The sequence below is a fragment of the Mytilus edulis genome, chromosome 13 (assembly GCF_963676685.1).
Source record: "Mytilus edulis chromosome 13, xbMytEdul2.2, whole genome shotgun sequence".
Lineage (NCBI taxonomy): Eukaryota > Metazoa > Mollusca > Bivalvia > Mytilida > Mytilidae > Mytilus > Mytilus edulis.
The window spans coordinates 8086165-8112924 of NC_092356.1; the positions used below are offsets into that span (position 1 = coordinate 8086165).

Here is a 26760-nt window from a genome sequence, read left to right on the forward strand (position 1 = left end):
TGACGATATACGGAATCTCCAAAGCGAACAAAAATGTTATCTAGTAAAAATTCAAGGGCATATATAGTATCAAAGCATGTCCAATTAACATAGTTTTTTTTTTTTTTTAACATTCATAAATTCTTTATTGCACTCTTTGCTGTTTTTAACAAATTACTTAATGTACAGCATTCCATCAAGTATCCCTGTTACATACAATTATAACTGATATCCAGGGAGAATATACAGTAAAACTTATCTTATTTTATACATAGCCATTTAATACATTTCTATTTTCTATCATTACTTTATAAATAAATATAATATCATATAAAATCTTATCGAAGTACTTAAAGATGTTACAGACCATGTGTCGTGAAATTTACGGAGAAAAATCCGTTATCGGTTCTTTTAATAGAATTTTGAAACATATGAAAATATGAATGAGATACAGCGTGGTTACTGTTTCTGTTAACTTTTGTTAATTCGTACCTTTGGATTTATACAATTCTTTGGAAGTGTTTGTTAATACTAAAGAATGGTAAGTAAAGTATTCTTTTTGTTTGTTTCTTATAATCTTTTGTCATGATTTTTGATTTTACAAATTTGACCCAAATTTTATTACCTGTGAACAGTCTGTGACCTGTCTGTGACCTTTATATTGTAAACATTAGAATTATCCTTATTATTCTTGTACATAATATGTTCATATAGTTTCACATAAAAAAAGAAAAACATCATTAAACATATGAAAATGTACATAATCTTTGTTGTACAGATATAATAGAATACATGTTGAATATTGCCTAAAAACTTTTTTTTTTTTTTTACCTTTATCCCCCCTTTTCTTTCCAAATTAATTTTATACTTCACTTTCATGCATACATAACTTACATACCTACATACATGCATTCACACTTACATATATATTCATTCACACATATGCTCTAGTTACATCATGTACATACATACATGTTCACACATATAACATGTATAAAGACCTTTACAAAAAGATGCATTCACATACATTGTACATGTATCTACATGTGTTTTCATACATTTTTTGTACATAGACACCTATACTTATATTATAGTATCATATTTTTTTACTAGTCCACTGGTGAAATATTGAAAACAAGTACACAATATTAACATTCTAGAACATACATTCTGTTTTTTTCCAAGAGTTAATCTTGTTTATTTCAAGATCTGCAACACTTTTTTAAACATTTTGTTTATTTCCATATTGGCCGTATAATATAATTCAACTGTACTCGAGATTTCATATTTAAAAATTTTCACTATATCTATTTTTTTTGCCTTATTATTGGATTTATAATTTGATTTATAGACTGAAAAAAACATTAAACTCAGCAAGTGATTGAGTCCAAAATAAGCATCATCATGAATCTTGTATCCTATTACTAGAGAGTGTATACTTATAACATGTTTGTCAATACCTATTTTGTTAAATATATCTCTCATTGATCTCCAGAAGTTTGTGTTATATGCGCATGTGATGAAAAAATGTTTGTAGTTGTCTTGTTCATTACAATATGAACAAAGGCTGTTTTCAGAAATTTTCCATTGAAATAATAGCTCTTTATTTGCCAAGATGAAGTGCATTAATTTCCACCTGAACATCTTAATTTTATTATCTTTTAAGTATTCAAAAGTGAATTTTATCGTGTCTTTGAATTCACTATTTATATTTCCTGTATGTAATATCTTTTCCCATTTCAAAAAACCAATGGGTGTTTCTGTTTTTATTCTACTTTGCACTATCTTATAAATATCTTTATTATTAATGCCGAGTATATCCTCATGGTCTCTTAATCTAATTTTTTCTCTGTTAATATTTACTTTAGTTTTGAATGATCTCTCAGTTTTAAGCTTCTCCTCCCAGTTATTTGGTATGGCTTTTTTAAGTTTTGAAAATTCAGCAATCCAATTACTTTTGTTTTTTAGTTTTAAATTGATTACTTTTTCTGATATTTGTCCTCTATTGTCAATTATGTCATTTATAAATAGAATATCACTTTCAATCCATTTATCAAAAAACAGACATTGTCCTTTAAATTTTATCAAGTTATTGCCCCATATTATTTGCTTTCTGATCTCTAAAAAGTTCCATGTTTTATTATTTTTAGCTTCATTCAGATTTACATGAATCCATGATTTTATCAGTTCTTGATAGAATAATGGTGTATTGTTCCATATTTTTTTGTCAATTAATTTTATATTTCTTATATTTATCTTGAAAATTAGCAAATTTTTGCCAAACTTATTCAGGTATAGTTTAGGCAACACTGACCAGTTAGCATTTTCTGATTGTATTATTTTTTTAATCCATTTTATATGTATTGACATTATATAAGACTCCAGATCAATCATTTTTAAGCCCCCTTCAGCATAATTTTTTGTTAATATTGACCTCTTTATTTTATCTTTTCTGCCATTCCAAACAAACCTGTAAATTATATTGTTGATGATTTGCAACTTATCTTTAGTAATAATACCATTAGTAGCAAAATAAGTTAAATTTGGTAGCAGAAGAGCTTTTACAATTAAAATTTTTCCAAGCAATGTTAAATTTCTTTTTGACCATCTGTCTACAAGTTTTGTAATTTTATCCAAGATTTTTTCTATGTTCAATGTTTGACATTCCTTATTATCATATCCAAAATAAATACCTAGACTTTTGACTGGTTTATTTGTCCAGTTTATATTTTCATGTTTATCTTTACTGCTTTTTAATCTCCCTAACCATATTCCTTCTGTTTTATTCCTATTAAGTTTCAGCCCTGATAGACTTCCAAATGTCTCTATTATACTGAGAGCTAGACTTATATCTTTACGAGACTGAAGAAATAGTGTTGTGTCGTCTGCTAATTGACAGATTTTTAAATTACAAGATTGTCCATCTAATTTTATTGTTATTCCCTTAAGTTCTTTATTTTTTCTTAATCTTATGGCCATTAATTCAACAGTTATAACAAACAGTAACGCAGAAATCGGACACCCTTGTCGAATACCGCGGTATATTTTAAATGGACCTGAGACCCACCCATTATTCAAAATACACCCTTTAATATCATTATACATAGTTTCCACCCATCTGATAAATCCACTTTTAAATCCAAACTTTTTGAGAGTTTCTGTCATAAAGATCCATTCTAAGGAATCAAAAGCCTTACTGAAATCTAGAAATAGTACTGCTCCTTCTATGTTAAATTTCTCTGAATAATCAATTATGTCTTGAATTTGCCTTATATTAAAACCAATATATCTATTCTTTACATATCCAGTTTGGTCTAGACTTATAATAGATGGTAAAACTTTTTTTAGTCTTTGTGCTAACACATAAGCCAGTAGTTTTGTATCTATGTTAAGTAATGTAATTGGACGGTAATTATTTAATGAAAGCGGGTCATCTTTTTTATATATTAAGGAAATCGCACCTTTTTTTTGTGAATTGGTAAGTTCTTTTTTCTCATAATTATTATTGAATACTTTAACCATAATATTTTTTAAATTATTCCAAAATTGCCTATAAAATTCCACCGTCAGACCATCCAGGCCAGGGGATTTATTTAACTTCATTTTAAAGATTGCTTCTGTACATTCTTTCTCAGTTACTTCCCCTTCACATTGATTGCTTTCTGATTCATCTAGCTGTTTTGATATTTCTGTTTCTGTTATATACTTCTTAACCTCATTATCACAGGGATTAGTTGATTCATAAAGTTTTTTATAGTATTTTACTTCTAACTCTAAAATTTTATTTTGATTTTTAGTAGCCAAACACCCTTTTCATCATATAATTCAGTAACAACTTTTTTTGTTTGACGACTCTTTTCTAGCCCCAAGAAATATGCACTATTTTTTTCACCTTCTTCAAACCATTTTACCCTTGACCTTATTTTTTTACCTTTAATCTTATCTTTATACAGAGTGTCTAACTTATTTTCAACATTCTGTATTTCTTTTTGTAATGTTTTATTTATATCAGTACTATCATTTATTTTATTATTAAGGTTATTCAACTTTGTTTCTAAAACATTTATCTCATCTTTTCTTACTTTAGCTTTTCTTTTACAATAATCTAAACTTGCATCCCTTACTTCTATTTTCAAATTATCCCAAAGAATCCCCAAATCATCACAGTTGGTTAATTCTTTTTCATATTTAGATATTAGCTTTTTAATAACATAAACATATTCTTCATTGTTCATTATGCTAGCATTTAACTTCCAATACCCCCTTCCTTTATTTCCTCTTTCAGTATTTATTTTGAGTGACACTGCATTATGGTCAGTTATTTTTTGGACAATAGGTCTAATATCACAATTTTTGCAGTTTTTTTGTACTTCTTTAGAAACAAAAAAGTAATCAATTCTGGTAGCTTCTGTTCTATCTTTCCTACACCAGGTAAATTGTCTAGTATTTTTATTTTTATTTCTCCAAATATCAATTAGTTTACATGATTTTATAAGCCCTTTTAAACTTGTTACAGGTTTATCAAATTTTTTGGAAGATTTAGTTTTATTTTTTGTATCTAGCAGTGACCAAATGTCATTAAAATCACCTCCTAGAATGACTTGCCCGAGTCCGTATTTATTAATAAACACTTTTCTTGTTTTAAAGAAACTATTTCTTTCTCTTAATCTGTTCGGAGCATAGATATTAACTAATGTGTAAATATTTTCATCAATTTCAATATTAATCATAATGACTCTCCCTTCTAAGTCTTTATGTTCATCTATGTATTTGAATTTGGTTTTATCTTTTATCCATATCGCTACCCCACGTGAATTGCTTGTCCCGTCGCTTCTAAAAAGATTTTCACCAAATTCCTTTTCTAATGTGAACTTCATTTTATTTGTAAAATGGGTTTCCTGTATGAATAGAATATCATTTTTTTGTTGATTCGACCAGCTTACAATTTTACTTATTTTTTCAGGTTGTTGCAGGCCATTGGCATTGACCGTGCTTATATGTAGATTATTCTTCATTTTGGATTAAAAAAAATTTGATTGAGCGTTTTATCTGGTAAGTACCATTTTCTAATCATAGTTTTCAAAATATTTTCCATATATAATATACAGCTGTTGCTATACATTTGTATATCATTTTTATACTTTGCTTTTTCATAGGGCTTTTTATTCATTTTTTGGCAGAAACCTTTTACCATATATGTAGCATTTTTATAACTTTTAAATGTATGTTTACAGAAAGGTTTTAAATGGCTTTTTCTTTTCATATACAGGTATATTTCCTGAGTATTTACAAAATACGCTTCACTGATTCTTACGGATTTAAATTTTATCGATTTACCTTTAAACAATTGTCTAGCTTTTACTACCGGCGATTTTTTTTTACGGTTTATCCTACATTTATTTAAATTTGCTTGCCTCTTTACGTATGTTCTAGATTTTAACCTGCTGTTATTAATAACTCTTCTATTGAGTCTAATGTTTAAGGCTAAATCGAATTTTGATGATTGTTTCCATTGTTTTAATGATTTACACTCATTATAAACTATGTTATAAAATTTAATAGACAACCATTTAAGACATTCGTCAGTAGATCTTGTTGCAAGATACAAAACTTTTGAAATTGATTTAAAAGTCCGTTCAAGGTCGAATGACCTATATTTACTTGCCCACGTGACACTGTATGTAAACACAAGCACGTGTTGACACACTTTTTTTAACCACAAAATAATGCATGTAAACTTAGGCGCTTTTTGGCACCATATGCAGTTATCAGTACTCTTTTCATCATAAATATGATAAGATAATTTTATCACAATACATATCTCTAGAAAGTATATCATTAGTATTAATAGATATAAAAATGTCCATACATAATAGCATACATAATATCATATAAATTTCTTATAACAAAAACATGTGGTATATAGTATACTGTTTTTCTCAAGTACACAGTTTGAAAAATAGCATTTTTATAGCTTTTACTATTAGGCAAAATATTAAAAACCTTTTCTGAAGCTAATCTAAGTATTGAATGTGTGCTTCTTATATATTTTACAAACAAATTTAACATTATTATCATTTGACAAGTCATAATTCGCTTTGAATAGAAAAGATTTGTTTTACTCAAATTTATTAAATGTAATTTATTCACTATCTTAGTACACCTTTGTTCTATATCAGAATCTTCATATTTTATTTTTACTTTTTTCTTTTTCTTTTTCAGGTTAAACATTTCAAACAGGATTAACTTCAGTAGAGTTAAAGAATCTGTTGAAACTAGACCTTCAATTCTCTTCACAACTTGCTGCAATAGAATACAGCTTACATCAAATTTACAGATCAAACATTTTAGATAGTAAATACTGGATGATATAAATAAAAACAGTGCTGTACAAACTATTTTGTGAGACATTTTAACATGGCAATGCATTTTTTTTTTTAATGTTTATATATAATTTTTATTAAAAGTATTTCTATCTAATGTTTATATTTTTAATATCATCATCATCAAGCTAGCGTCTCTTCTTTGGCTTCTTTGCATCTCTCGTTGCGTCATGAAGATTTTCAGTTGGCGTCACAGGAGATTTTTCAACGTTTGGATTTTTATTTCTTAACTGTTTAGGCGTATCATTAATATTGTTAGTGCTGTCTTGATCTCTGCCTTTTGTTGATAGATATCTTGTTATGCTCTCTTTGTGGCCTGTGTTTTTGTTGTTCTTTGGTGTTTGACCTTGTTGTTTCTTGGACAACACACTTTGAGTTTCAAGGATTGACTGAGACTGTTCTGGATTGTTATCCGTCTTCTTACTTTCCTCGATACTCATTGACGGCTTTGTTATATTTTGGGAATTTCCTTCCTCAAGAGACTGATTGTTTTCACCTGTGCAATCATCATTGCTTTCATCATCATCGTCATCATCATCATCATGATTTTCTTTGTTGAACGTGTTATTCATTTCATCACCATCATCATTTACCTCACTATCAGAATTCATATTTTCTGTACATTCAAATTGTTTATGCCCAAATTGCCCACATTTTTTGCATTTCCAGCCATTTGGACATTATCTTGCTGTATGTCCTTCATCAAGGCACTTGCTGCATTTTGTACTTGGCCTTGTTGTATGAGGTTGACCATAATGATTTATGTTGGCCCAGTATTTCCCAACCTGCATAGTTTTAGGTAAGGGTTGTTCAAAAGTTTTGCATATCAATATGCGGTCACCATTTTTACAATTTGTAATCTTGTTGTCTATTCGGAGCCTCTCCCTATAACAGCTAAGAACCTCACATTTACTGACAGAAGTTTCTAATGTTCTTATTATTTGGTTGTCGTCTGCTGAGAGGGGAATGTTTTTTACCCGTACTCTGATTGTATCTTCCTGTTCACGAAAAGTAATTTTTGGATTTCGAGTGTACAGGGTAACAGAAATCCTTCTGATTGTAACTCCTTTGGACAACAGGTCTTTTTTGTCCATTTCGTTATCAAAGTATATTCTCCATATACCGCGTACTCTTTGTAGACCAGACAGTGATTTGACTGGAACTTGCTCATTTATTGCATGGTAAACTTCCCAGTGAGTTAAAAAGTAACGCTGACCATTGGAACTTACAAGATTGTTTCCGAATACATCTTCTTCCAGTAAAAAAATAGGTTTAACTCCGGTCATTTTATCATCATATGCTTGTGATTGTGTATTGTCACCTTTTGCTGCCTCGGCATATGAGGCAGCCATGTTTTTTTCTTTGTTTGGATCGTCTTTGTCAGTACACATTGACAAAATTAATTTACTGGGTTTTATCCCGAAATATTGCAGAAAAGTTCTATAGAGTAGTGCAACTACCTACTGTCTTCAACACATATAAGAATGTTACCATTAAATCTTCAAAATCTTCAAATAGGTTTAATTTTCTTCGGAGCTATGTAACACCCGTCACCTTAGTTCAGGGGCCGCAACTCATCTGATTAACATAGTTTTTTTTTTTTTTTATTGCTACTAAAAAATGACCTAAAAGAGTTTGAACATATATATTCACATTCTGATTTTTTGAATGCCCATTTAATTAGGTGTGTGAATTTTTTCTTAATGAGAATGTGAGGCAATGTGGTATACAGGGTAGAAAAATCAAAACTTTTTACATACTTTATCAGAACTATTGGGTTTCTCTCACGAGTCAAACTTTTCTTAAAACCAACTTTTTAGGTAATATAAACTAAATCTTCACAGTCAATTTTTTCCTAAAAGATGGGTAATATAAATTTAATCTTACCAACATCATGAGAACTACTGGGATTTCCCCATGCTTCAGTCAGACTGCTTGTAATGGCTGCAACAACTTCTGGTTCAAGTGGTGTTGTGGCATTGTAATCTAAATAAACCCTTAAAATAGAAAAAAAATCATAGATTTCTATTATTTGTTTTCCCCAATTGCCTTGAACAAGCTTAAGTGAAAATACATTTTGTGAACTTAAACCTGCAATGCACTTGAGCTTGTCTTTAACATGATTAAGATTAAAAAAAATAAAAAAATAAAATTTTTCACAAAAATCAAAATTTACCCATGAATACTCATAATAATACAGAATATATTTTATGTACACTCTTGTTTTTATCACATTGCCCACACCCCCACAGTCACTGGGAAAACACAAAATCACCAGATCCAACAAAAAATTCTAGTGGATATGCAACTTATTATCTACAAAGTTTCAAGAAATTCTGTTGTGTGGATTCTAAGGAGTTGCAATGACAAACTGTTGCAGAAGTATATATATACATTTGTATATGCTAAATTCTAAGTTCAATTTTGTAATGATTGAGACTGGTTAATTCCCCTTAGTTTCTAACGATCAATTATTTATTAATTAAATAAAATTGAGAATGGAAATTGGAAATGTGTCAAAGAGACCAACAACCATAGAGTAGACAATTTTTATTTTAAGTTAAATTTGAGTTAGACATATTAAGATACAAGTAAGGATTATTAATTTTACTGTTTAGTATTTAACTTTTGATGTTTCTGTAATGTTTTAGGAATGTCATGTATGTATTCATTTAATTATTCAACTTTCCTTTAATACCTTCACTGTCAAAGGTATCATGAGAAACGACAAGACAAGGAATTTAATTGATATTCAGTCAAAGTCGGCCTTGCACAGCCACAGGCCTCCAATACCTCGCTGGGGTGAGATTCATCCCAATCGAGAACAAGTTTAAAACACCACTTCAGGTGCAGTTCGCCAGAGTTATTCAACCTTTTTTGGAGCAAATTTTACTATTTGATAAACACAACATGAAGCAATCTTACTTTACCTAAGAATAACTCTGGAATTACATTTGAATTTCTTTATTTTTAAACTAAATTTAAGATTTAGTTTTTATACTGAATCTGGTTATTTCCGTCTTTTATATAAAATACATACAATCATTGTACATTTGTGAATTAATAATGATTTATTGTCTGTTTTTTAGGCATAATCTGATATCAGGCATCCAGATGGTGAAATAGGGACGAAGTACTGGTCACTAAATGTCCCGGGAGGTGTCCTAATTAACTGACCCTCTTCCGTTACACTTCAAAGGTACATTAGACTGGAGTGCTCATTTTCGCCATATCTTTCCATATTTTCTTCAGTTTATGTTCAGGTCCCTATGTTTTTGAAGTATACATGTATACTGATATTTCTATATGAAGACTTCAAATGCAAAATATTCTTAGCTTTAAAACGTGTTTGTTTTGAGAAAATTCATTTGAAATGTTGGATAAAAGGGTGTTTAAAATTTTCTGATGTTTTGACAATGGGGGACACATATTCGCCGTTGTTACACATCTATTTAAAACCAAATAACTGCAACTTTAAACAATATGTATCAAATAAATTTCATTATAGATGAAAAGCAGACATTTGAAAAGTGTAAAAAAACTGAAATTAAGGGCAATCACTCAAAAAATTACTAGAGAAATACTTCTTTGAAATCGTTTTTTTCTTCAGGAAATTGGCTGAAAATTGTTGTCCGTTTTTCGGTTCTTTGCGGTAAATGTCGAAATTTGGTCTCATTTTCAAAAATTATCATATTTGTTATAAAAATATAATTTACCGGCATATTTCTTCAATTTCAACCATCCTTTGAAGTTTTACACCTCAAAATCATAACACGGCGAAATTGTGTCCACGGCGAATATGAGCGCCCCACTCTACTCCTAGCCCCACAGGACGCAATTACGACTGGACACAATTACGAGCGATTTCCAATGTTTGCCCTCTGAGATCATATTTATTTATATTTATCAATAAATGTTTTTATAAATAAAAACCCTATTAAAATTCCCTTGTTTCCATGATAATACAATTTATGTGCACTTGGTGAATGTTGATGACGATGACAAAATCATTCTGAAAATATTATAAGAACGGCAATCTGGCCTGCAAGTTATATAAAAAAAAACATAAAGGTAAGTGCATATTGCCTTCGTTTATCAATATATAGAAAGAAAAATATCTCCTGATTCTGTTCATGTGCGTGATGCCTTTTATCTTGCCCAAATAACCCCACAATTGACGTTTTTTAGCATCTTGTGACCCTATTTATGGTCAATAGAAAATATGTTAATTTGATTGAAAAGTCCAGAAAACTCCGAAACAAATGTTGACCTATATAAAAAAAAATCATAGATGGCCATAGATGAATGATAAGTACGGCACCAAAATGGATAAACTTGAATTTAGTGCTCCTGTAAAGGATGAACTTACACAAAAACAAAAAAAATCAGAAATCTTTCCTTTACACATAACCGCCATTTCGTCTGCAACCACTGTTGAAGTTATTGAAGTAAAAAAACAAACTTGTGCATCTTATTTTCCTTTGAAAATGTGTTTGAGATAAAGATTAATGTATGCTTTATCAATCTAGACTATTGTCATTGATTTCTTCTGCAAGATCTGTATCTGTAGTGGTACGTGTAGAATCCTATTAAGGCTTTTATACACGGTGGAGAAGAGCGCCGTTGTTATGGGCGGTGTTCTTGTAGAGCGGTCTTAAATGCCTCTACAGAACCTGCATGCACAACTTTATCTGGTAGTTGGTTCCAGTGAATAGTTGTTTCCACAAAAAATGAATGTTTGTACTGTGGTTTGTTGCTATTTGGTACTTTCAGTCCTCTGGTGTTATTAATAACTTGACGTTCGATGATATTGTCAGTTTCACAGTTTAAGTACGTTTTGGCTTTAATTGTTCGTTTCGGTCTTGCTGGTATGACAAAATTGTCGGCTGGTAGAGCCGGCACCAGACCCTCAACCACCTTGTAAATCAGGATAAGACGGAGGCTGTGTCTTCTTTCCTCTAGCGTCTCCATTTCAAGCTGGCGTCTCATATCAATATACTGCTGTTCGGAATTGCGTCCACATGTGGCTCTCTTGACCTGTAAAACGTGGTCACGCAAATCTTTCTAAAGTATCCTAATGTGAATAAAAATTTATGTGGGATATGATGCAAAATGGAAAGCCTTCATACATCTTAAATTCTATGGTATAAACAATTCAAGAAAAGTAGTCTACATAAAAAAATATTAATCACAAGTTCAAAAATCGTTCGTAATTGTGTCCGGTGACAAAAAAATGAATCATAATTTCCTGTTGATCATGTTGATATGCACAACTACAAAATATGCTCTTTTTTTTTTTTTTTTTTTATTGTATAACGTTTCTCTCTATCTAGATTATAGTTTTTTCAACATAAAAAGCAAAAATTTGGAAAATCATGACAACATTGAATGATTTTACCCACATGCTGACATTGACACAATATTCAGAGGAGCAGACTATTTTTACAATTTTGAGACGACGAATGTCATACGATGCGTCGGACGCAAAGTGATGTCAAAAGCTCACATATAATTATAAAAAAAAAATACTTCTTTTCGTCTGCCATTTCAGTCATTCGTCTCAACTCGGCCGATTCCGTACCCTCATCTAACCTCGTCCGTGATACGTAGGTTTCCATTACTGATCTCCTGTAAAGGAGGGAAATATAGTATATCAAATATTGCAATTTGATAAATCATCATGGCTGCGCCCATGAGAAAAAATAGATCCTTTGAATGACTGAATATTATCCATTTTATCATGTTTATTTTGTTTGTGAGAAAATTATGTAATCATGGATGACATTTATTAATTATGTATATAACCTGGTGGTATGATTGTGTGACATTTTTAATTTTCATTAGACATTTGTTGACATTAGTCATTCGACTTAGTTCATGTCAAGAGCCTTGAGGAAAAATATGTCTCTATAGCATTGTGAATTCAGCTGCAAGTATTTGAATATTCCTTCGAAATTGACAATGTATTGTTTAGTCACCGTATTGACTTATTCGTGAATTAACAATGAGATGTAACAAATATTAGAATCATAACAATGGTATGATCAACCATAACTCTTGACACATGTATATAGTATTTATTCTCCACACTGTGCCTCTGTTTATAATTAACTCGTTTTCATTTTCTACCTGAATATATTGTATAATGGATACACCGATTAAAACTATATCAAATACTAGCAAGTGCTGTTTGTTGTGTGGTGACACTGAGAAGAGACTCCATTGCCTTACAAAACATAAAGCTTCGAATGAAGGATATACACGATCAATCGAAACAACATTAGATATAAAATTGGATTCAAGTCTGCTTGAGTTTATGTTTATTTGTGAAAAATGTGCTAATGCATGTAAACACTTCAATAATTTTAGAGGACGTGCTAAACAAAATTTAGATAATTTTATATCAAACCATACTACTTCTAGAACTAAAAGGATGCCTAAAACACCTCCTTCTGCCATGAAAATCAGTACTGCTGATCAGATTGAAAATTCAGTCGAAAAACTTAGAAATTTGAATTTAGACGAAAAGGAGAAGGGTGCTAGAGTAACAAAAAAATCCAGGCAGCAACTAAATTTTAATAAAGATCTAAATTTAGAACATGCTTACTCCCAACATAATATCTTAAAACATCAGGAAGAGGATCAAGTAGTGTTATTACAGGATCATGAGTATTCCATTCCAAACATCATGGACAAAGCTCTTGAAACCAATGAAAAAATCGCCGAAGATTTTATTAAGGAAGCATGCATCAATTCTTACAACAGTCATGATGGTCTAGATCTTGATAAGCAAATTTCTTCAGTATGTAAACTTGGCAAAAGTGTGTTATTTAAGTCGAGTGCCAAAGACCTAAGCGAAAGGAATTGGTTCATAGACATAGGAAAAGAAATGCTACAACACTGTCCAGAATTTCTTACATTACTTCTTTCAGCAATAGGTAAATTGATTTAATATACAACTGTAACCTGTAGTTTTTAATACTTTTTATGTCGCCGGACTGCATACAGGTCATTTTCCATTAGATACATGTATATAGAGATCAATAGTCACATCCACTCACTGATTTGAATCTTTCAGTTTTAACAGTAACCACTAAATGTACATGTATAAAATTGACAATGGAAATGGGGAAGGTGTCAAAGAGACAACAACCTGACCATAGAGCATACAACAGCTGAAGGCCATCAATGGGTCTTTGATTAAGCAACTAATGCACTCTGAGACTTCATTCAGCTGGCCTCAAACATGTCACTTTGTGTAAACAAATATGTATACTACATGTAGTTCAGTGATAATGGATGTCATACTAAACTCAAATATCTTCTCAAAACTCAAATATCTGACATCTTTATAGTCTTTTAATGCGATTTGTAAACCTGTTTATTTTAGAGTGATTTTGTTACCATAACTGATCAGGATAATTCTTCGTATGAGGGTTCGATTCCCTCCCTAGGTAACATGAATGCAATCGTTTAAGCTGGTGCAAAGTGGGTAAAAAGCCTAGTGACCCCACGTTGAATCTTTCCAGATCAGTTGTGATGACATTACCATTCTAAAATAAAGGCTAGCATGATGATGAGGTGTTTGTTTTCTTTTCAGTCATTAAAATCAATTAACCACTATATATTCTTGTTTAAAATAAAAAAATAATAAAACTTAAAGTACTGCATATGGTTATTCGTCACCAATATTTCATGTACACCATGTAAAACTATGTTGTTCTTAATACCGTAGGTGACAAAATCACAGCTGAATCAAAACTAGCAACGGTTTGCACAATATATGGTATGTTGATGCACTGCAGGAATACACGAGCTAGTGCTATCCAGAAACTGTACACTTCCTTTTGTATCAGATATCATACAGACAACAAGGTTTGTCGGAAGGCAAAATTGATTTCTTGTTTTTTTATTTATTTTGTTCTTTTTGCCTTATATGAATTATAAAAACCAGATACATGTAACAGCTGAACCAAAATGTACAAAGCAACATAAGACCACCAATTGACATTTAAAGTGTCATGTTTGCTTAGATTCAGTTCAGTTTATGTCTATTTTTGCATACTTTTATGGTTATTTCCTCATGGTTTATATATATAATGAACAGTCAATTTCAACCTACAAAAATGTACTTTTTTAACCTATAATGGTTTACTTTTTAAATTGTTACTTGGATGGAGAGTTGTCTCATTGGCACTCACACCACATCTTCCTATATCTATTTATAAACCTGAATAAACCTTATGGTTTCTGTTTCATATTTTATTGCATAATCCAGCTGGCAAAAACTATACATGTATGATTTTTCTAAATGAATTGATACTAACTTCATGTACCTGTTTTTTGTTCACTTTGGTATGGGCTTATCCATCAGTTTATTTTTTTTTGTTGATGTTGATTATTGCTTGATTTACTTAGGGGTCATCCGTAAGCCCCTAAAATTTTTCAAAGTGTACAAAACCTACACTTTTCTGACTCCAACCCTCAACAAGTGTACACCAACCATTTTTTATTTCAAGACCAGAATCAATCATTCTTAATAAAAGGGGACAAAGTTTATTATAGTTTAGTTTAATATACAAATTTGCATTGAAAAAAAACCTGAAACATATCTGACCATTTTATTTGAATTAAAAAAAAGCATACTGTAAAAATGTAAATAAGTACATTGTACATGTATACACCTTCGAAAAATGGTTGAAATTATGGATGACCCCTTATGTTACCATGGTTACTAATTAGGTCAAATATATTAACCCTATTGTTAATAAATTGGTCCTTATATAAACTTGCTGTTGATTGTTAATTGATATTTTTGTTATTTTTCTTTGATTTATAGAACTGTTTAGTATGTTGATGAAGCTGTAGAGCACAGAGGTTTGTGGTTATAAATTTATACTTTACATCATAGAGAGGTAATGTTCTTAAATTTTCAAGAAGTTTTTATATAAACTATCATAGTAATAAAATTGTTCGCTCAACTCCTGCATTTTTGAACTAATGAATTAATGGCTATTCAATGTCAAACAGCAAGTACATTGTGATATGTATATTTTGGATCAAAATATGAAAATGGAATATGATTTTTTTTTTTTATTAGACTGTTAGACAGACACATTTAACAATGTTTAACAGGATTTCATTTATGATAGTTAACACAGTTACAGTTCATATTGTTTTACATTAAAAAGATACATTTTTTGTTTCCTATTTCTTATATTATCTGTCTAATTTTGATTAAAAATTTAAAGCAATATGTCTAAAATAAAACAAAGTTTTGCATAGCATTTAAGGGTGCTTGCACATGTGAAATTTTATCCAACTTCCAAAATTTTATACATTATGCAATAAAAAACTTTAAAAAATGATCAGGATAAACCAATCTGCTGAAACTATTTTTCATTATCTTTCAGCTATTACACAGATTAAATAAAGTCCATATCACTATGTCAGATGAGTCTAAAAGGCATATCATGAAGGACTTATCAAATCATTCCGATGAAATGATCAAGGAACAAATAGCTAAGGGGAATGATGGGAAATTGAACGGGGATAACCTGGATATATACGTAACTACGAATGACATAAGAATGGACAACAAGAATAAAGATTATCACTTTTTCGCATCTGATATAACCTTTGATAGGGTAAAAATTAGCCATCTAAACAACTTAACACCAATAGGCAACGCCGAAACAGTTGAATTAAAGGAAATGATTCCTTCATTAGAAGAAGATATCTCATATAAAACTGCACTTAAAGTAATACTCAGTCGAGTTATTGTAGAATACTGCGATAGCTTCAGTTGGATGAAGCCTGTAATCCCCAAACATATATCACATCCTCTTCAAGATGAAATGAGCACAAAATCTTCGATTCATTGGTTGCCAATTATGCTGAAGAATGAAGCAAAATATGCTGATTGTGTCCAAATTATGGCATCATATGAAGACCAGTTGTCAACTTGGTACAGAAAGGCAGGAAGAGGTTCTTAAATATAGTTTATTATTAAGCAAAAATGACACCCATAAGTCATTCAAATGCATAATACCAATTACATTTTACAACAATATCATTCTGACATTTATATGAACATAAATACTTCTGCAAGATTTCATTCAAATTAAACATTTATTATAAACAACAAGTATAATAATACTATACCAATAATCAAATAATTTGACAAAGTATTGATAGGTTCACTAATTTCATACCTTTTTAAGAATTAATCTCATTTATGTGAACAGAAATATTGTTTGTATCTATCTGTATCTAAATATTTTCTTTTCAAAATGTTGTAAGTTGATGATTTCTAACGTCATTAAGGCAATTAGAAAATTTTCAAATAACAATTGTAATGTGATTTCATCAACCTAAGAAAAATTGTTGGAACAGGTGAATTTTTGCTTCAAAAACATGCATTAGTACAAATGTCTCTCTCTATCTGTTATCAATGTAAGAAAATATAAAAACACATACAAAAGTCACATTACTGGTATGTAAACCGATCAATCAAAAAAAATTCTTTCATAAAAAGTGCAAATGAATCAATGGACAGTTATTGTGTTCAATTTCATAGTACCTTCAAATATTCTTGGAAAAGGGAATGGTAAAAAATAGAATGAAATATATATGACTGTATAAATATTAACAAATTGAATATAAAAAAGAAGATGTGGTTTCATTGCCAATGAGACAACTGTCCACAAGAGACCAAAATGAAACAGATATTTTAAACAACTATAGGTCACCATACAGCCTTTATTGGTTATTTACATATTTATTAGATTTATAAAAAATATTCTTTAACAGGTGGAGACCTTGACAAATTACAAGTTCCAGTAGGTGGGGACCAGTTGACCAGGGTTAGACTCCAAGGAGCGAAATCCTTGAGAGCTGGAGCATTCACTGCAGAAGACAGATTAGAACATCTAACACCAATTGTTGTAGAAATGTTTCACACATTGCAAGACTTTTTAGAGGTATAATTTGTCACTAAAATAAACAAACCAGAAAATGGGACCGTATTTCCACTAGTTACAAAAATCATGATGATAAACTGAGGCAAACAAAATTTCTGATTTAATAGCTAATTTAAAAGTTTGATTGTAATTGATTTAAATCAGGTTATCTATATTATTTTAGATTTTATCAAATAACAGTCTTTTTCTCTTACAAATAGCATCTATTATTCCTTTTACTTTCTAGAAAATGTATAAGAGATTCTTTAAGACTGACAGTGGCAGAGACAAGGGGACTCTGTATAGTCTGAAACTTCTAATTCAAAGAAGCAATGTCAATGGAAAGGTCAAAAGTCGTTTTGAGGTATTTATTCAGCAGCAGTAAATGATGAAATCTTCATCTTTTAACTGTTACCAGTTAATTAATTGTTTAAAGTTAGATTTTGTACAGGAAAATCAAATGATAAAGTCAATTATGACCAGAAAGAAAAGTAAGAGTATCAGCTTTTTAATAAATCGGAACGACCTCTAATTCAGTTTGGAATATAATTTATAAAGTAAAAGAAAATTGTAACTTGATTTATTGAATTCAATTTTATTGCAATTTTTTATCTGCAGCTATAAAGGGGCATAACAGTAACTGTACGACCATCAACAATGACTGAGCAAAGCCAATATCACACAGTCAGCTATAATAGGGTTTTATTTAAGTTTTATTAATTAACAAGTCTTTTGTTTTGCCAATAAAGTTATGAAAATGTTGATGAAATATTGTGGGGATATAAATTGCTAACAATTTGGTTGATATTTTAGGCACATGAAGATTTTGCCTTAACTGTGGGATGTGCATATTTCTTAATCTTCATCATGCAACACTTTGAAATGAAAGATCTCAATGATACTCCAAAACACCCCAAAATACAGAAGAACATCAAAATGATGCATAACCATCACAAGAAGGAGCTCTGGTCTACACTTATGAACGAAATTGTAGATGAACTTGTAGAAACATTTCCAAAGCAGGTAGTCACTAACATATAATCTAATACCAAAAAAATTATAAGACCAGAAGAGACTTTTAATGGACATGATTTAGGTATGATGAGAAAAGTCAAAATTGATCAGTAAACATTCAAGTGTATTTGTTTTTAGACAAAGAAAACATTTACAAATTAATAGTACTAAACATGATAAAAGATGACATGTACAATTTCAAAGTCAATTATGGGTGTTTCTCACCACCATTTTTTTATGATAACTTTTTAATATAAAGGTAAAAAGCAAGATATTAATTCTTTCTAGATTTTTTAAACAGTAAGCCACATGTCCCTCTCCCTCTTTTCTGATCATTCTTGTTGACACAATCACTCTCCAATGAAGGTTTATATATACACAAAAAAACAAAAAAAAACTAACATACATACAAAAAAACAAGCAGTCAGTTTTGAAACCAAGGTCAATTGTAATGTACAATGGGTTTCTTGTGATAAAAATGTGTTACAAGATATGTCTGATGGCTCTATGTTATCAGATATATTATATTTTGGTGATATCTATTTTCATATTTTTTTAGGCTACACCAGTGAAACTTCAAGTGGAAATATATGGACAAGTATTTGTTGTACACAGCAAAAAGCAAGGTAACATGCTTGCCTTTGAATTATTTATTGGAGAGAGGAAATATATTGTTAACATAACCCCTGAACAGGCAGCTGCTGGTGCCAAACTATCCTTAAATGATGTAAACAACACTACCATTGTAATATCTGTAATCAAAGAAGAAGGAGATGACCTCTACAACTATGTTAACCAATTCATGCAATGGTATTTGATGATTCTAAGTTTTAAAGACACAATTTCAGAAGGAGATATCTATAGAAATAACATTAATTTGAAATTTTGTATACCGTTTTTCTTTAGCCATTCCAATTTATCCAAATACATGACAGAATGCATCGATTACATCTTAAAGACAGAGATCATGCTGTCAGAGAAAATGGCATTAAAAGTTAGAGCTAGTTCTTTTGTAAACATAACTGGAAGAAAAGGGGAAAACAAAGCAGCTGATTTGCAAAAAGAAAATCAAGTTATGGTACTTAAAGACTTGATCAGGGGTTTAGGGTCAAACAAAACCGAAAATTCTATTGTAACAATATCAAAAGCAGCACCTGTTGTGAAACAAATTTGTGAAAATGTAGATAATATGCTAGGTGTGATTGATAAGAAAACTAGACACAAAAAAAGATCTGTTGAAGACGATGTTAAACAAATAATAAAAGAACTTCAACCTTTGAAACCATGGGTAAAACAAACAGGTCGTCAATTGTACTGTTTCAAGGATATAAAAAGATCACCATTTTCCTTCAATCGAACTGAATTTGAAACCAGTGTTACAAGAACAATCAATCGACTGAAAAGAGACCTTCCACCATTACAAAATGAAGGAGATGAAGACGAAGACGAAGAAGATAGTGATGAGCAATAAATAATATTTTTTAACAAATAAAAGCAGTCAATACATCAAAGTAGACATAAACTCATTTGTTAATATTACATTCTAAAATAAGAGACTTTTGTTTAAGGGCATACAATACAGTTTTGATCCTATATTTACAAGTTCATGAAAATTTGCATATAGGCTATTTTTTACCTGATTAAATTAAATATATATGTAATAAAAAATATACCTTCATGTGCTACTTTTTTAGTAAAATAAGGTCGAAATTTTGTATATTTGCTCAAAACTCAGATTTGTGGCCGTAATTTCTTTTTTGTTATAAAGATAAACACAAATTGTTTTTTGATAAATAAGCGATAATTTCTGTATTTTATAATTATCCAAAAACATTATGCATTTTTTTATTCAGAAATAACTCATATTTATCAAATGTTCATGAATTGAGGAAAACACGTCAATTTTTGCTGCATGTTTATCAAAATTAAAAAAAATCCTCTATTTACAGTTTTATAAAATTGGGGTCACATAATCTACCTGCAAAATGAAACAATTTGCTGTTTTGAAAAATAGGGGCCCATGAACTCGTTTTCAAATTAAATCAGTTTGAATGAAAAGTCGAAAAATGCATCTTTTCCCGATATGTCACAGTTTGATGTCGCGAAAAATAACAGTTTACATTAGAAACGTCATTACCTATCCTGTAACTGTATTGTATGCCCTTAAGTGTAATATACATGTATTAATCAATTTCTGAATTAAATCAAGGACTTTCTATACAAATGGGGCTGTAACTTTTAACGATGTCTATACAAATTATTAGACTTATCTGGTCTGTAGCTGACGTGACATGACTTTAAAGCAAATCATTTCACATTCTAGTGTTTTCTTCATAACTGCATGTATATATGCTCAAGTTTAACAAAATATTACTTTTATGAAATTTGATACATTTTGTCATTTGCAAAAAGCTGTCTTTCAAAAGGTTTCTCTGATCGTTTTTTAGATATTGATCTCTGAACTTTGAGTTATTTGTTCGTTGAATTGTACATCAGAGATACATTTTACATGTATGAAACTAAGTTTATTGTTAGGTGCTAGCTCTGAAGGGGCGGTGTTGTGAATTAGTTAAAATCAACAGAGACAAGTCCTGTTTATAGTATAGAAAGTCCCTGATTAAATCAAATATGGAAAAAATAATATGATGTTGCTGCTTCAGGAAACTACTTGAATATTAAAAAAGATGGAAAATGTGTCACTGGCACTCATACCATATATTTATTTACATTAAGATGTGCTAATCAAGGCCTTTTCTTTGTTCTAACTTAATTGCTTAAGCTGCAGAATGAGCAACATCTTTTCCTGTCACCAGCATATAATACATCATCAAATCCAAAGTATTTTACCAATAGTTTCCTGAAGCAGTTATTTTCATTTTTACAATATTGAATAACAGAACTTGTTAACCCAGCACGTGCTTTTGATAAGTCACTATTGTTAAAATACATAATAGCCTCAGCGTTTTCACCATTACGACCAGCTCGTCCTATTTCCTGCATATATTTCTCCAATGTTGTTGGTGGTCGGCAATGGATGATTCTCTTAATAGAGGGTGCATTTAGTCCCATGCCGAGGGCAACTGTTGCTAGGACCAGTCTTAATGTAGGTTTTCTCTGACAAAGGTCCTTCACAATATGTTGCTTCATAGTTTCTGGATAGTCAGAGTGATATTGAGCAAACAGTCTATTTTCAGGAATATTTTCTCCATTGTACCCATTTTCCTTAAGTTCATACTCTAAATAACGAAAATAGTATCCAAGACTCTCCAAATTTTCAACATATACAACAGTAAGAGGAAAATCACTTTGCTGCTCATATAGTTGTTCAGCTATTGGTTTTATCAGTTCATCCAATTTGTCCATTTTCCTGATATTTGGGAGTCTTCTTCTTACCTCTAGAAATATGTTGGGACGATCTGGGTTGCTGATGATAAAAGTTGTTTCCCTATAGTTCAATATTCCTTCTAATTCCTTGAGTGCCTTTGGTGTAGCGGTTGCTGTAAGAGCAAGATGTCCTGCTGTTTCAAAAAGGCAGGTTAATTCACCCAACTTCATAAATTCTGGTCTAAAGCTTTCACCCCTACAAAGAAATAAGGAAAAATTTACAGGGCAATGAATTCACTACCAGGGATGACATGTTCTCTTATGGAATGATATATATGTGTAAATTGAAGATGAAGATTTACATGGACAAAGCTGTATCAATAAATATGTATTTCAACCTAATATTCATGCATTTGTTAACTTTTCTTTGTGTGGAAAGAAATTGTTTGTTATTGATTATTTATCAATTGATATGATTGCTTACTTTCATTTTCTTTTTCAATTGAAATTAAAAGAATTGACTTTTTTATTTTTTATACATGTACAATATGGTTTCCTTATGGTTCAGGTGTGCTATGTCATGTAAGTGAAGATTCAGTTTTTTCTTCTTGTTTTTGTATATTGCCACTATTTGTTAAATTGTATATTAATTCAAAGACAAAAAAAATGCCAACAGCCTCATTGATAAAAATGTTAACATTGTAGCTGAGAATTTCCATGAAGTATCTGGAAATAAAACTCATATCTTTGTTATGAATGATTTTGATTTTTTTTTACTTATATACATGTACTTTAGAGCCGAATTGTTAACAAAACAGAGCAGAAAACTCAACACATATGTAACTAACTACAATAATTACAGAATTTAGAAAATGTCAAATATCATCATGATCATACATGTTATGTCTTTGGTTTCAATTATTTGTTATTATAAATTCAGATATTATATTGCCAACAAACTGATCAAGACTCAACGCGGGGCCACTAGGCTTACTACCCACTTTGCAACCAGCTGAAATGTTTATGTACATGTATGTACATATGTTACCTAGGGAGGGAATCGAACCCTCATACGTTGAATAACCCTGATCAGTTTTGTTAACAATATTATTCATGAATATAATAATGCAACTGTATTTTAAAAGAAATAAGACTGGGCCAGTCTGGGGCTGTTAAGTACAATTTCAGTGGTTTTCTACAAATTGTCTTCAATATAAAATATAACTGTCAGATGTAAGCATAGGAGATCAATAATTGAAATTGACAAAGTTTGTTTTTCTAAATTATTCATACCACTCTGAAATCATGTGTACTTCATCAATTACTATGCAGCAAACATCTGTCTGATAGACTTCTGATCTCATTAACTTCCCAAATTTCTTATTAGAAAAAGTTTCTGGATGCACATATAGGATTTGGTACTCTCCTTTTTGTAGTTGTTCAAATGGCACATCTGTTTCCAAATCATTTTCAGTGTCATCATCTTCCTCAAAGGTTATTCCTTTGGTGCCTATTTTGTAGGATAAAAAATGTGGATTTTATTTTTGTATCAGATTAATTTCACGAAGGCATTAAACACTTTTGAAATCTAAAAATTGTAAGTTAAATTGAAACTGCAAATCAAACATCATACCTGTGTATATTTGATACATGTACAAATATGTACCTGTCCAAATTTCAAAGTCACAAAGTTATTACCTGTTTTTATTTGTTGCTGTATTGGATATTTGTTAGGGTTTATAGTCTAGTATTTTGAATATACATGTAAAGTGGTCAAATATAGAGGTTTATGTGTTATTCAAGTGCTCACTATAGGTGAATTTACACTGTAGACATTGTTAAACATCATTTGAACATGTACTGCTCTTTATTTTAATATTTGTAAAATAAACACAATTGCACAAATATTTTTTTTTATCTATAGATAAAGGAAGATGTGGTGTGAGTGCCCATGAGACATCTCTTCATCCAAATAACAATTTAAAAGATTAAACCATTATAAGTCAATGTACGGCCTTCAACATGGAGCCTTGGCTCACACCGACCAGCAAGCTATAAAGGGCCCCATAAATACTAGTGTACGTAAAACCATTGATACGGGAAAACCAGCGGTCTTATCTTTATAAAAAAAAAAGAGAAAATATATCCATCCATTATCATGACAATGTAACACAATACAGCTAATAAATCATTCATCTAGAATTTTAATTATGAAATCTTAAAAAAAGAAAGAATTACGAACGTAGTGAATCTGTGAGCAGCAATGTATTGTCATCTACACACCTGACCTTGATCATACATGTAAAATGTTAATCATTGAACGAATGTTATTTTAATTTTCAGAACACTTAATTATACTTCAAGTATTCATATTCATATTCTTGCGGCGTTTAAGACCTATTGGTGGCCTTTGGTTGTTATTTGGTCAGATTGACTTCAATTGTCAATGGTTCTTTAATATGTTATATTCATTTTGGCTTTTCTCTAGACTATATTTTTTAAAAACACATGAATTGGTATCCTAAGAAATTGTATATGAGGGTAGTAATGAGAGTATGTGACCTTTAACAGTAAAACTTCTTACCAAATGACGTTAAAGGTACACAAATGTATTTGTTGGTGCATGATGATGAATCGTCCACTTTCTATGAGACATTAAAAAAATCTACTGATTTTGATGTGCCACTTTAACTTTTTACAAAAAATGACAGCAAAAATGACTATTTCAGACCTCTGAAAAATCATGATGAGGATATACATGTAGATCTAAGTAAAATTTCAACCAATTTAACGCTAACAGTAGCTGAAAATGACCGTTTGACGTCAGACAGTAAAGGGTATTACTACCCTCATATATGTATCCATAAGTCAGTTAGGGTACTACATATTCAAGTAATTTTTATTTACTTGAAGAATTAAAAAAAAATATACACATATAAGTAAATTTGTAGGATACTTATACAAGTGAATTTTTTTACTTATATAGGTAAAAAAATATATTGCCTGAGTTATGTCCCTTAGACATTCAGATTTTTTTAATTGTAGAAGTAATAAAGTCATCCTATCTTCTCTTATTGAATTCTTGGGATTTCTTTGCTCTAATAGAATTTTTAATTATCTGCTCTTTGCAGATGTCTTTACAAATCATTTCAGTGCAATTTCATGGACAATGAAAATCCCATTAGTCTGTTATCTTCAGAACACTGCTCATTTACAAGCCCCCAATGAGCAATTTTTGAAGGCCTTGTGCAAATACTTAAGATCTTTGTGCAATCAGTTGGAAGCAGGACAAGTTGCCCCACTGGCAAGTCGCCCCACACCTAATCGCGGCAAGTCGCCCCACTTTAAAAAAAAAACCGCCCAAACCTGGATTACCAAATCGCCCCACTTTTTAAAAAATCGCCTGATTTTGCATCTCAAAACTTGAGGATTTTTGTGGGATTGTAAGAAAAATTATACAAGTAAGTTTTTAAGGAAATTAAGGGCAGCTTATTTATTCACTTATATATGTATATTTTTTTACTCTATCAAGTAAATAAAGTACACTTGTCAGTGTTCCAGCTAGGATTTCAAAAGGGCAGGGTGCCAATCCTGAAAAAGGGCATTTAACGCGTGATATGATAATATGAAAAGGGCATGATTTAATAAAAAAAATTATCAAAAATTGTGTTTATTCGTTGAATCACAGGTTATACAAGAACAACATCATTAGCCCATCTAGAACTCTATCTTTCTTATTATGGTTTTCAACTTTCTGTCATTACGTTTCCTCCATGAAACTACGGTTAACATTGCAAATTGTGCCCAAGTTGTTGTATGCACATTTTTTCAAAGATAATTGCCTTCTGACCGATTCTATTTGAATGAATTAATGTTGATGATCATATATGACCAATCCGATAAACGGATTACCTATAACAACAGATTATGACACCAGTTGTAACCGTTGATTAGCTTGGGGTCGTAAACAAAGTCATAAACTTTTCCCCAGGTAAAATTCAGTAATTAGCGTATCATTTCAATACGAACATGTTAATATACAATCGATCTTAAAAAAAGACTGGAATTTGGAAACTGTAAAAAGGGCACAGGGCGACACTTGGGAAAGGGCGGGCGCCGCGCCCTCTGAAAACGGCCTAGCTGGAACACTGCAGTTTTACAAGTAGTACCCCTGACTGTAAGTGGGTTGGTAGTAGTTCTATTGATAAACATTACAAAAATACAAATTTAAAATTTATGTTTTATTCTACATTTCATGTACATGCTTAATACGGCTATTTTTCTGTCATTACTGGATATCACACAAGTTCCTGTAAAATTTTGACCTCATTATACACAATATCTGACACTACAATGGAATAGTGATTGTTGTTACCGTAAAAAATTTAAGCGGATAGAGTTAGCCATGTAAAAGCTATACATTGTACATATAGAGACTAATATTATTTGTATGTGCGCTGTACTACACAAACTACACTATACCTGAAATGTTTAAGCTACATGCTTTTATTCCTTTTTTTCGAAGACTGAGTACTTGATCTTGCATTAAAGAATTCAGAGGAGAAGCAACCAGAACGGTCATTGGTTGTTTTCTATCAAGTTTCTTTTGAAAAAACCAAGGTAAAATCTGGAAGATCAGGCTTTTACCATAGCCAGTCGGCAACACTGAAATGCAGTCTTTGTTGAAATACAACGCCTTTAATGTTTCCAATTGCTTCTCTTTTAAAATTATATCTGACGATGAGCATGATGAGAATAATCCACTTTCAAGTTTACAAAATTCGATACAATCTTCAAAGGAAGCCATTTTGAAAATTTAACCTTCCACTAGAGGTAAACCGTCCATCTTCCGGCGAAGAAATGTAAGGCGTAGACACATATCACTTACCGTATTACAGCCGAGGGATAGAAGGAGAGTAGCGGATTCTACCGAGGATTGCCGAATGCCATTTCAGTCCGAGAAACTCCGAATAATTGTTAACGATGGAACTAAAAGGATGATTCGGATCCGTAAAGGCTATTTTGTTTTTAGGAAGAAGTGAAAATTAATATGCGTATGATCAGTATAGAAAAAGAATAACAATATCTATATTGAATCA

The 26760-nt window shown here is 30.8% G+C and overlaps 4 protein-coding genes across 8 annotated transcripts in view; 2 read left to right on the forward strand and 2 right to left on the reverse strand.

Moving 5' to 3' along the window:
- Positions 1-11910, reverse strand: part of LOC139501869 (selenocysteine lyase-like) — a 35348-nt gene extending 23438 nt beyond the window's left edge. For all 5 annotated transcript variants that reach the window (XM_071291096.1, XM_071291095.1, XM_071291099.1 and 2 more), the window contains exons 1-2: positions 11892-11910; positions 8250-8359 (exon numbers count right to left, since the gene is read on the reverse strand). In XM_071291096.1, coding sequence (XP_071147197.1) covers positions 8250-8359; positions 11892-11908 — 127 coding nt within the window. In that variant the 5' untranslated portion in view covers positions 11909-11910. The remainder of the gene's footprint in view (positions 1-8249; positions 8360-11891) is intronic.
- A 127-nt stretch (positions 11911-12037) lies between these two features.
- LOC139501871 (uncharacterized) lies at positions 12038-14956 on the forward strand. The gene is made up of 2 exons (XM_071291101.1): positions 12038-13300; positions 14098-14956. Exons 1-2 carry the CDS (start codon positions 12508-12510, stop codon positions 14307-14309), a joined length of 1005 nt encoding a protein of 334 aa, XP_071147202.1. The 5' UTR covers positions 12038-12507; the 3' UTR covers positions 14310-14956.
- Positions 14957-15477: 521 nt separating this feature from the next.
- Positions 15478-22410, forward strand: LOC139501866 (uncharacterized). The gene is made up of 5 exons (XM_071291092.1): positions 15478-16349; positions 17175-17344; positions 17571-17687; positions 18137-18346; positions 18897-22410. The coding sequence occupies exons 1-5, from the start codon at positions 15809-15811 to the stop codon at positions 19806-19808; spliced, it is 1950 nt and encodes a 649-aa protein (XP_071147193.1). The 5' UTR covers positions 15478-15808; the 3' UTR covers positions 19809-22410.
- On the reverse strand, positions 21104-26602 carry LOC139501867 (uncharacterized). The gene is made up of 3 exons (XM_071291093.1): positions 26144-26602; positions 22955-23171; positions 21104-21917 (listed from the first exon to the last, which is right to left on the reverse strand). The coding sequence occupies exons 1-3, from the start codon at positions 26466-26468 to the stop codon at positions 21104-21106; spliced, it is 1356 nt and encodes a 451-aa protein (XP_071147194.1). The 5' UTR covers positions 26469-26602.
- Between the last annotated feature and the right edge of the window lie 158 nt (positions 26603-26760).